Genomic DNA, 12,100 nt, shown 5'->3' with positions numbered 1-12,100 from the left:
GCTTAGATCACTGTAAGACCTATTACATCATTAGTAAAACGATCATGTAGAATATGGTTCAAAGTGCATTCACGTAATCATCGAGACAAAATGTTCAATATAACGACAGGATATTATATAAACTTCATGAATCACAGAATCAACAATGATTTGTCACAGAGCACCCGTGTATCGATGATGATTCTCCGGTGGCTTCTGACCAACATCTCGCTGTTCCTGAGCAACTTGGCGCTGTTCTCAATGTATAAGCCGGGGGGGTGATGGTGCGACTGTCTTTGTGTGTGTGTGTGTGTGTGTTTGTCTTCAGACAGTGTGTCCACAGCCTGATCCAGCTGTCCCTCCCCAGCGGCGTGTTGGAGGTGGAGGAGCGTGTGCTGGAGGAAGTGTGGCTCTACTACGAGGAGGCTCTGTCAATCATCGCAGCTGCAGTGAGTCAGCAGCACCTATCACCGCAGCACCTATCACCACAGCACCATCCCCTGGCTCGGCCCCTCCCTCCCCCGTCCTCTCTCTCTGCATTATAATTAACCCCCTCTACTCCTCTCCTACGCCTGCCCGCTATCCCCAAAGCGGTTTGCTTCTCCTTATCAACTCAACCTGCTTTTCTCTCTACTGCGGTGTTGGTTGGTAGATGTACCGACCACATTGCCGCTGATGAGCTAGGCAGCCTATCAAATCATCCAGGCATTCCAGGTCTTCATAGAAGTCACAAAATTCGTGTTTCCATAAAAAACATATGTCTAGCGTGATTGTGATTGTGAAGCCACTTGGGTATTCGACAGCTCAAAGTTGAAGGTCAAGATTAACAGGTGTCAAACGGCCAGAGCTCTTTAAACGAACCGTAACCAACCGTGCATGGGCCCCCGCTCGAACACAATGGTGCTTTTTTTATCTGTATTTAATAACCCTTTTTTTAATCACTTCTTAATGTCGCACAGAAGCCGTAACACTGCCATACTCGCCATGCACAAGCCTCACTCCCCCACACCCAGAACTGGGCTCCTGTCCTTGTTTCTCTCCAGGAGCCAGAAAAAAGGGGCTTTTCCTTCAGATTTCATTTGTACCTATCCCTCCCTCCTCAGCCAGAGGACTTCCCAGAGATGGAGAGCCTGTGGCTGCTGACCCGTGCCTGGAACACAGGGATCCTGCTGTACAGCTTGGCCCAGTACCCGGAGGCAGAGAAGTGGTGTGGCCTGGGCATCAGCTTCATCCGCCACCTGGGCTCCCTGCAGGAGAGCTACCAGACCCAGGTACAAGAGCCAGGGCGCCGGGGGCTACGGGGGTGGGGAAGGGTCAGGGAGATGAGTGAAGCAGAGCTGGAGGTGGTGGCTGCAGTGGAGCGAGACCGTGGCGGAGTCATTCCTCCACATATTGGGGGCCGGTGGGGAAGAGGCTTAACATCCACAGACAAACACAGAGCCTCAGAGGTCTACGTGATGACATGTTTTAACAGAGGCTGTCGGTCTGTTGGACATCCCTCAGATGTCGCCCCTCTACAGCGAGGTACTGGACAGGTTGGACCGAGCCAAGAAGAACCTCGACATGGAAGAATGACCAGGCTGGGAGGAGGACCTCTTCACCTTGGATGAGTGTTTTACACTTTTTCTCAAGGTGACCTCTGCCCTGTGACTCGCTCCCAAGCCAAGTTATTGTTGGACGTTCACTTTTATTATATCCAAAACGGTTCCTCCCAGATATTCCACTTTCATGTATGGGAACTTTTAAATAAAACATTCAGTTGGTAAGTAAAAAAAGTGAAAAATTCTTCACATCCGCCGCTCAAGAACCCTGTGGAGTTTGCTTATTTTTTTGTTGAATAAGGAGAACATTGAAAACCCAGTAACCGAGTCACATATTTTATTATTTCCAAACAAATAAACTCTGGTCAATTCCCAAAAATTAAAACCCAAACAAAAGTAGCATGACTGAGTTCCCTCATGACTAGGACAGGGAAGACCGTGACGCAGAGTCCTGATTGGCTGTGCCACCCGCACAGACAGGAAGGAAAACTACTGTACAATCAAAGGGTTCATGTTTGCAAGCACTTACTGCACATATGTGCTCTAACATAAACAACTCATTACCCCAATAACGACCAATGATAACCAACCCACCTTCCCTCCCCAAAGAAATGTTAAATTAAAAATAGAAGCATGTTATTTCTCTCTCACCAGAACAAGGACCCTCATCAATTATACACAGGCATTCGGGCTCCATTTCGTTATATACCACAACCTCCGTTAAAAGAGTAAAATGAAATCAAGTTCTTTGGGCTTCGACATGGCTGACTGACATACACACATATTTAACAGTCAGCTGTATTGGAACGGAAACACCAGAGGAGCACGTTTCTAAATGTCTAAATGAGATACTGGTCGCTGCTCCTGGCCTCTTGATATTTGTTATGTAGGTTTTCTGATCGTGTCACCCTTTTCAGTATTCATACATATATATAATTTTAAAATCTATACACCCAGACACGTTCCACAGGAAATCACATTTAGACAGGCCCTACTTGAGGGAATTAAATTCCCAGCCGACTAGCTTAGTGTTCCAATAGGCATCTGAAGAGATTCGTCTATAGATAAATACCAACGATACGGCACATTGTTATGGAAATTATATCTCAGAGTAGCTCAAAGTTTACTTACCTGACATTTGTGGACTATAAAACATGTCCCAGTCTGATTCCCACATGCATGAAGCACAGGTGAGGGGATGTCTGCTGGGGGTTTATTTACATTGTACAGCTACCACACCCTTTATGTTGTTGAAACAGTCTGCAAGCAGTTTATAAATGGCTCTGTTCCCGTCGGATTTTCCCTGAACTCTGGTTTTGACACAGGTGATGATAGCTGGTTAAGCGGTGGTAGTAGCCTGGCAGGTGGGCACACTGTTCAGAAAATGCCTGCAGGTATACAGGTACTCCGCGGGTGGAGGGGGGGGGGGGAGTGAGGGTCGCCCAAGTAGAGTTAAGGGTTACCGTTTCTTTTTCTCCTTGCAGTGGGACTTGCTCTTATGAGACCAAAAAACAGAAGCATTTTTTTTTGCTCTCGGGGAAAATAAATGTAAACTGTTGGTTCACAGGGGATGGGGGAGGGCACAGTATTCCTTCATCACAAGCCGACACGTGTTCTTCACATGAGCACATCACGGCCACGTCACGGGCCCACCCGCACGCAAATATCACTGGTCGCTTCAATCACGTTGCTATCAGACCGCCCACACTCATGCATCTTCACACAAAGCTTTCACCACAGCTGAAGAAACCAAAAACTAAGACAAGATTCGAAAGCAGTAGCAGAAGACAACCTTTTAAGACAGCACACATTTCATAATGGGTATGAAATATGAAGAGAGTTGCAGGAGAAATCTGAAATCGGAGTATCTGTACTTCAGCCTACCTGGCTCACCAAACCCCCCCCCCCCCCCCCCCCACACACACACACCGTAGGGGCTTTACCCCAACGCCTCCCAAGTCAAATACAAAGAATTCATACTGGTATCGATAGAGAATAATGGTTTTAATCCAACCCATCTTTAGTGTTTTAAGTAGGGGTAGAAAGGGGGAAGAGGGGGGACCACGACCCAGAACAGGTTATATATATCGACTCTTTTAATTGATAACACATCCAATACAATTATTGTTTATTTTACTACCCGTTTGTTGCGTTTTCTTTTAAAGGCCACCGCCATGGTGGCGTACAGGACAGTGCCGCGTGACCACTCAACTCAGAGAAGAATCATCTGGGAAGGCAGAGTGTGTAATGGGGAATCTGCTGCTCAACTGGGGCCCATGTGAATGCTGATCTGGCGATCCAAATTCAAATCAAGTTGGGGATTTCTTTCGTTTTTTTCTTTTAAACGTTTTTCTTCAAATGTACCAGAAAAAGTAAAGAACGGGATTAAACATGATAGTAATAATACAGGGTAAAATACAAGTGAGAACAGAGTGGAGACTGCATTTCAATCTATTGCACTCTAGTACGGCCTCCCGGAAGTGTGAAGGACGCAGCAACACAAAAGAGGAAATTCAAGAACATTTCCTGTGTTTTGCCGGTTGCGTGTGTGTGTCCTCCCCTAATAGAGACCAGGTAGCCAGGAAACATAATTTGTATTTGATGTAAGGCAGTTTGGTGTTTTGCAGAGCCCAGTTACACATCTCTCCCCCCCTCGTCCTTTACACAGCAGCCCTAACCCACAAGCAAAATCCCCCAAAAAACATCCAAAATAAAAACAAACAAAAATGTTTTACTCTAAGAGCCCTCCAAGTAGACAATTCTAGTGAAGTGTAAATGTGTAGTTTTGAATATGTAGTAAAATCTTAGAAGGATTTTATCATTTAGCTTGTGATTTTTTTTTAATAATAATATAAATGTAGAGATTCACAACTCATTTCGTTCCTTTTGCGCCGCCTCACATGGTGTATTTTTACACAGGCAACTGGCAGACGACCCGACTGGTTAATGATAAATAGATCCCCAGTTTGTAGGCTTCTTCACCAACTTCCTCAGTCATTATAAACAAAAGAGAGACGACTCCTTAAACAGTAGCATCAGCTGGCCGCGATTTCATCCAGTCCTTTTAGAAAAAGAAAATCTGCAATTGGTTTTTCCACTCACGTGTGTGTCTTTTCTTTTTGTTTTTTTATTTAGTGTGATTTGATGAACATTTACAAAGTGTTCCAACGTTTTATGGTTAGACTCTGTTCTCTCTCCCCTCTCTTCACCACCGCAACTCTTCAAGCATTCTCACGAATTCTGTAAAACATTCTGGTCTTCGTAGTCAGTCCCAGTCGTTTTAAAAAAAGGACAAAAATCTGAAAACAAAAAAGGATTTGTTCCTTTTTTCCCTTTTCGTTGTTTTTAAAATGACAAAATTCATTCGGAGTGGCATTTCCAGTCTTGAATGGATCTGTTGAGAAACTCATGCAGGGGTGTGCACAGTCACAGTAATGGTGATAAGACTTTTTTTTATCTTCCCATTAGCGAATAACATAATGAGGACACTAAAACTTGATATGAAACTTATCTGCAAAAAATGGGGAAGGGGGAAGTAATTTAGTTTTGGGGGGGGGGGATTGGGAGACAGGGTTTTTTCTTCAGGATGGGAGTTCTGCACAGAAGCAGGGGTGGTGCTGGAGGAGGAGGTGGTGGTGGTGGTGGTGGGGTGTAGGTGGGGGGGGCAGGGAGCTGGCAGCTCAGAGCTTCTCGGAGGAAGGGATCCAGATGTAGGGGCCCGACTGCTCCTCGATGATGAGCTTGATTTTGTTGTAGATCTCCTCTAACGAGTCACCCTGTACAATGGCTGGGGGACACAATCAGACAGTGAGAGGTTGCCTTCAAGCGGTCAATAGAGAGAGCATGCCATCAACACTGCTAGGCGTAGGGGTTTGATTTCTTACAGGGGCTTCCCCATGCTTACAAAATATGCACTCACTATTGTAAGATGCTTTGGAGAAATGGCATTAGAATTAATTAAATCAATTTATAAATTACAATGGCCCATCCATTTATAGCCTGACATAGCCAGACTAATCGCAAATGCGTATTAGCCTGAAACCTCTTTCGATTTTCCCCAGGCACGTTATCACTGGGCGCAGACCAAAATGCCTCTGGATGCAATTGGATAGACCTACAACTAAATCAGAGCAACAAAACGTGTGACACATTAGCGGCAGCCATCTTGGTGGTTGGTGCAACTGCATCGACGGCGCTCCCATGGGACGCTCGTATCAAACATGCCCTATATAAGTTAAACAGTTGTGAACACCCCAACATGGGACAGCTCTATTGGGAATCTGTCTGAGCGGGAGGGGGGCCAGACGCATATGCCAGAGCAAATAAAACCTGAGCTAGTAGATTTGTTTGATAACAAGTCTCATTCATTTCAATAATACCATCAAATTATAGATGGGGGTTAGGGCGCACTGCGACTTACCTGTGAAATACTCTCCGAACTCCTGCTCCAGTTTAATTGCCTTGTCAAAGACTTTATTGGCCTGCTCATACGTCTGCCTCTTATTCATTTCCCTGTTAAAGACACAAAGAGGTTGACATTTACGCGATAAGATTGAGGTTTTTTGATCGCCTAAGTACTTAAATGATATAAAAGTTTGTAGGTGAGGAAGTTGACTTACATCAGGGCTTCAACAGATTTTGGTTTAATGAAGATGGCGATAGGATATAGTTGTGCTTGTTGCAGTCGCTTTATAGCGTTCCCAGATACATCAAGAATGCAGTGTTTCCCCTAAAGAAATAACAACAATTAAATGATTATAACATTCTTTAATTTTGTCCACCATAGCAACCCGATCCTGCTGAGGCTTTCGATTGTATTTAGGTCGCTGTAAACCATGCTCGTTTGTCTTGGGTTACAACACAAAGACACCCGTTCAGGTAACCTAATCCCGGGGAGAAACACTAGCAAGGGGGCCTTACCCGTTCTGCCACGGCTCTGACCGACAGGATGCTTGTCCCGTAGAGGTTCTCGTTGAACTGGCCTGCCTCAATGAACTTATTGTCCTGGATGTCCTTCTCCATCTGCTCGCGGGAGCCCACAAAGTGGTAGTCCTGGCCGTCCATCTCGTTCTCTCGCCGCGGACGGGTCGTGTCTGTGGAAGACACCACTAGTGAGATGTTATGTCACCTGATGGAGCAGCGCTGCAGGACGTCGGGCAGGTCCTCGACGCTTCGACTTACGCGGCACGCAGGAGCCAAACTTGTGGGGGAACTCGGAGATGAGGTCATCGTTTACCCGGTCCTTCATCGGCCCCAGGATGATCACAGGTCTCGTGTAGTGGACTGCAAGGCAGAGTCAGAGGACGGGTCAGAAGAGTTGAGTGGGAAGTATCGTGACAGTTTATCTTTAATACATTTATACAAATCATTGTTTTTTCGATTAAGTCATCGATTGAATTATTATTCCCACATGGCTATTATTTCTAAGTATTATTAACCTCTGGGTTAACCGTTCTTTCACTTACTTTCCTGTCGAATGACTGGCTCATATGAAAGAATTGTGTCCTCCTGGCCCTCTGCGAAACAAACAATGAATACAAAAACAAAATCAATTATTTGGTTCCACAAGGGTCGAGATGGTGACACGCAAACGTCAAAAGAGGGATGTTTTCCAAGTGCTCGTCTATCACAGCTCAGTTCAACAAATGAAAACACCTTTGCACGATCACGCACACACAAGCTCATATCGCATGCTCTTCTTTTAGGTGGGCAGAGCCACAAAACGCCAAACCAACACCACTACTGCGGACCGCGGTGACTCACTTGAGCTGCTCTCGCTGTCGCTCGTGTTGGACGTCAGGCATTCTGAGGGGGAGAGAGGTGTGCGTCAGATCATTTGTCAGGATACCAAGCGTCGACACAACAACAAACGTTTGCGTGGGTCTGTGGTGGCGGGGCAAAACATAATTCGGTTCGATAAGAAGGTCAGGTCACCCCCCCCCCCGCATGTGTCCCATGTCCCCTTATTCCTCAGGCCCCCCACCGTAGATAGCAGAGGGTTGACAGTGTAGCGGTGAGCTTCAGTGTGGTTGCCTTGCTCTGGTTAGCTCGAATGGGGAAGTGGTGTAAAAGGTGCCAGCAATAGGAAACTCCCAAGTGTTTCCTGTGACCGCGTCCCAACCGGCCCACCATTCCCCAAGCCAAAGGCCCGACTGCCATGAGCAGATCGCATGTCGTAAGAAGGGGGGCAGGGGCGCATCAAGCCAAAGAAAACACTGACTGGCACGCGGCCGAGAGGGGGGGGGGAAACTAGAGGGTATTCCCCGGCGATAACTCAAGGGAAGTGCCCCATGCTCTGGTGACGGATATATCATTCCTTCTCGTGCAAACAAAACAATCGCTGTTAATTAAAATCAAAAAGAGAAACCAAAAACACAAAAATGCAATCAAAGCAGCGTCAACTTGTTTTTTGGGGGATTCTTAATGAGATGCATTTGCTGCGTTTCATACACTGCGCGGGAGATAGGAATGTGTCTGCGTCTGTGTGTGTATACGGAGTATGCATTGGGAAATGTGTATGTCTGGTTTGGCCATTCCCTACTGGGCTAGGCAGTGACAAGGCGTTTCGCTCTGAGCTGAGGGGATTGTGTACAACCACACACTTACTCAAACTCTTTGATCCATAAAAGTCATCGCTTAACCCTGGGAAGTCCTAGATGTCCCGATAGGCGAGAGCAGAAGCCAAAAGAAGAGAGCAGACAGGAAGAAGAGGAAGAAGAAGTGGTTAGTGTGTGTCAGGGCAAGAAAGAAAGACGAAGAGAGGTGTTGCCTTTGTGTTTGCTCGGTCCTCCAATACACTGGGTTATCTTTTTTCTTTAATAGCTGTGCCGCCCGCTATGGACACAGCAAGCCCAGGCCATACACAAGCCCAGGCCATACACTATCCCGGGGCTTAAACAGAATAAATACCCTTACAATTAGTAAGAATCCAGGGATTTTTTAAAACTTTGTTACACCTGTGCACCTTTGGCAGACAAAAACACCAGCAACACTCCTCGGGTGCCCAAAGACAGACACACAGACGGACGGAAGGACAGACACCAGCGAGTGTGAAACAGAAAGGCCCGCGTACGGAGCCATGGGTTCCCTCTTCAGGGTGCTGAGAGGCGGGGGTGGGTGAAGGAGGTGACGGAGGTGTGCATGGAGGTGTCATGCAACCAACCAACCCGCCTCAAAGAGGTGAACTTAAAGATCAGATTCGAGACGATACAGAAGCATGATGGGAAAGGGTGAAGCAAATGAAAGAACCAAAACCAAACTCACAACATCCGCTACTTACGTTCAGCATCCACCATCTCCTGCACAATATTCTCCTTGCTCTTGTAAAAAGGGAATTTGCGCGAGAGGTTGAAACTTTTTTTGCGCTTTACTTTGACTGGATGCTGATGGAGGTGTGTGGATGAGAGGAGTGGGGGAGGGGGGAGGGTGAAAACAAAAACAATGGGTTTCAATGACGCCACCGAACACATGCAGAACAACAAATGAAATGGAAATGCATTCAATTCATAGTAAACCACGTTGACGATAAACCAGGAGCACTGGGGTGTACGTGAATGGCATGTACAATGAAAGGGGAACATGCTACAGATTCGCTTCATTTTTTAAATACAGATGTCATCAAAACTGAAATATCTGACAGTGTCAAATTCTCTTGAACGGGATTCAATTAGTTTTTCTTTAACTCCAGCGCATTGGAATCCCACTTGTTTTGAGGGGAGCTCCATTAACGCAAGATCAGTCAGTAATGACCCATCTCTATTAGTAGGGTGTGTCTCTTTCCACACAGGACAATAGTCATCCAGCCAAGCCTGAATAGTGAATTGTGTAAAGTATCTGTGAAACTAAACCCATGAGCCCATATCAAGCCTATAGGATACGGTGAGCCTGGTTTAGATTGACACACAAGACGCGTTTGAGATGCGTTGTTACAAGCCAAAGCTCACAGTCAGAGGCTTATACCTGGTATAAGAAAATAACTAAAAAGGAGTAGTACCCAATGTTCTCTTGTGTTGCGCCTCTAGCTGTTTGCATTGTAAACAGCGCAAAATGTTTCATGATTTATCTCTGTCAGCAGAGTTTAAGATGGATTGGCCTTTTCTAAGATTGAGAAATGTGGGGAGCATTGGTACAGTTGTCCTAGGCAACAAAATAATAGTGTTACTCATCATCATGTCACACTATTGATCACATCTTAAATTATGTGGCGCTTCAAACACAGGTCAAATTGATTAACCTACTTTTGTATTTAGATTGTGTGCATTGTTTTCAACGGCAAGACTCGTCTTCTCCTTGGCGGACGCAACCAACCGATGGTTTCCTCGGTATTGATAACCACGCTATCACCATGACAACAAACTTACCCTGTTGGACTCAATCATCCCCGTCCGTGCGTGAAACTTGACAGTTTTTAACCTGGCCCGCTCCTTCTTCTCCACTCTGCCCGCAGAACCGTCCAGATAAAGAGAACAGGGAAGAGAATCCGTTACACTCTGGAACTTGTGTGAGCACAAAGACAGATCCGAATTAAGGTCAGACCGCCGACGACTGAGGCTGAGAGAGGGTCATGAGTTCTTCCATTATTCCAGTCTACCAAAAATGTAATTTCCGCTCTGTTACTTCCTATGAGCGTTCAGTACATCCCGCAGCGGGAGGAATAAGAGCATGCCAAGAGACAAGAGAAAGAGAATAAATAGCAATATCTGAACCGTATAACAGATACAGATATCGTTTCATCAGAAGTACAACCCTCTCTCCCGCCATGAACGCATATTTAAAGCACCCCCATTCCAGGCGTTACCTCGTGACCAGAAAGGTGGCAGCGGTTTGGTTTTAACCCCTGGGAAATGTTACCTTTTCTTGCTGGGAATGACCCCGATCTGGTCGCTCTCGCCGTGTGGCGTGACGAGCCGCGCCTGCCACCACTCATCATCAGAGGCGTTGATGACGTGGAGGATGTCCCCGTACGAGAAGCTCAGACCCTGGCTGGGCAGACAGCTGTCCCTGGTGCGGTCATAGTCAAACAGGGCTCTGCAGAAACAAAGATCCACGTTTTAGTAGGGATGCACCAATAGGCCATTTTCTTGTCGCATAAGCTACCATGAGCATCATACTACGTTCTACTAGTATACCAAGTGTTCTCGGACACTTGGTATACTAGTAGCTTAACCCTCTCTCGGAGGCAGCTCATAAAGCCAGTGCTGTCCTTTCACCAAAATATCCTACTGTATATATTAAGATGATTAAATTATTATGGAGTTTCACACTCACTTCAAATCTGATTGTAAAATAGTTTAGCGAATGTCAGCTGTAGCGCTGACTGCTATCGAGATTAATGATAGATGCCGATGACAGAAATCGATAATTATAGGTCTATGAATGTCGTTGCATCCAATTGGCTCAGTGGATTTGATTGACAGATGCAGTCGTCCAATTTCAGCAGTGTTACACCTGTATGGATGCAATACGAGGACTCTGTAGAGGAACAACATGTAGAACATGTCTAGCGACCATGGTGACTATGACAAAGAAGACACCATAGTGATCGATTCAACTGATTTATAGGAAAAATAAATTGTGTTACTTTTTGAGACGGAAATACCTTCTACCAAAGTACATACAAATATAGACAACGGTTCAGGCTACCGTTGTCTTTGGAAAGGGAGGGGGGTTATTCAGTGGGTTGAAATAAGTAACCTCACCGCTAGCTGTAACTTAACTCTACCCACCGGACCCTTAAACGCATTCAAATACAGGCAAGCGTTCGAAACTGACGCAGCTTCACTTCAGCACTGACAACGTTTACTGTACACCGCGTGTGTACGGGGTCCGTGTTTGTGTGTCCCGCAGCATATAGAGCTGTGCTGCTGACAATGCGACATTCAGCTGCCTTGAGTGTCTGGTTTTGAAATGAGATGCCTGCAACAGGCTTGATTATTCTGCCAGACGGGTCACCCAATACATCCAGCTTACAAGCAAAAGGTCCCACGGGAACACTGAGGTTATACAGTCCGATTAGTGAAGGGCGGTCAAAATAAGGAAGAAAATAAGTCAGATGCGGTAAATGTATCACCAGTTCGGTTTTGAGTGTTTCCATGACACAGAAATACCTTTGTTTCGAAATACCTTCCACAACATCCATGTAGAGTTCCTTTACCTTGTTCGACAAGTTGACCCACAGTTATTTGAAATAACATACAGACCTGTCTAACAGGTTCTCCCATATCCTGACCTACATCTACAGGCTAACCACTGTGCTTGATGAGAGAGAGACCGAGAGAGCGGCTCTGTAGGCATTAGTGCATTTACTCTTCTTGTGGCTTGGGGATTTTGGCCGAACTATTCTTGCCTTTACAAACAACAGCTGGTAAAGAATACATATAAAACCTACAATACCACTTGGTTTAACAAAAATAACAATGAAAGTAGGCCCGACACCTTCTTGTCAGTTTGTCTATTGGTCTCACTGGTCAGAAAATCTCTGGTGTTCCTTTCGCTAGGAAAATAGCGCTTCTTAATTCATTCTTTTCAGGGCCAGGAGGGAAATATTTAGACCTCATGTATTTCATTTTTGAGTGATAGGC

General features: G+C 45.7%; 2 protein-coding genes across 20 annotated transcripts in view; one reads left to right on the top strand and one right to left on the bottom strand.

The window, feature by feature from the left end:
- The window catches only part of tex11 (testis expressed 11), an 11,166-nt gene extending 9,412 nt beyond the window's left edge, over positions 1 to 1,754 (top strand). The window contains exons 27-29 of the mRNA XM_030368377.1: positions 308 to 428; positions 1,083 to 1,250; positions 1,483 to 1,754. Coding sequence (XP_030224237.1) covers positions 308 to 428; positions 1,083 to 1,250; positions 1,483 to 1,554 — 361 coding nt within the window. The 3' untranslated portion in view covers positions 1,555 to 1,754. The remainder of the gene's footprint in view (positions 1 to 307; positions 429 to 1,082; positions 1,251 to 1,482) is intronic.
- An 86-nt stretch (positions 1,755 to 1,840) lies between these two features.
- dlg3 (discs, large homolog 3 (Drosophila)) overlaps positions 1,841 to 12,100 on the bottom strand; it is a 75,202-nt gene continuing 64,942 nt past the window's right edge. For 18 of the 19 annotated variants that reach the window (XM_030368358.1, XM_030368360.1, XM_030368365.1 and 15 more), the window contains 10 exons: positions 10,371 to 10,547; positions 9,881 to 9,956; positions 8,800 to 8,902; positions 7,284 to 7,325; positions 6,986 to 7,036; positions 6,702 to 6,803; positions 6,441 to 6,613; positions 6,140 to 6,249; positions 5,941 to 6,032; positions 1,841 to 5,307 (listed from right to left, as the gene is read on the bottom strand). In XM_030368358.1, the coding sequence (XP_030224218.1) occupies positions 5,201 to 5,307; positions 5,941 to 6,032; positions 6,140 to 6,249; positions 6,441 to 6,613; positions 6,702 to 6,803; positions 6,986 to 7,036; positions 7,284 to 7,325; positions 8,800 to 8,902; positions 9,881 to 9,956; positions 10,371 to 10,547 (1,033 nt within the window). In that variant the 3' untranslated portion in view covers positions 1,841 to 5,200. Of the gene's footprint in view, positions 5,308 to 5,940; positions 6,033 to 6,139; positions 6,250 to 6,440; positions 6,614 to 6,701; positions 6,804 to 6,985; positions 7,037 to 7,283; positions 7,326 to 8,126; positions 8,173 to 8,799; positions 8,903 to 9,880; positions 9,957 to 10,370; positions 10,548 to 12,100 lie in introns of all 19 variants that reach the window. The other variant, XM_030368363.1, reaches the window with a different exon arrangement.

This window comes from Gadus morhua, chromosome 10 (assembly GCF_902167405.1).
Source record: "Gadus morhua chromosome 10, gadMor3.0, whole genome shotgun sequence".
NCBI classification, from domain to species: domain Eukaryota; kingdom Metazoa; phylum Chordata; class Actinopteri; order Gadiformes; family Gadidae; genus Gadus; species Gadus morhua.
This window is presented reverse-complemented; position numbering and strand designations above follow the sequence as displayed.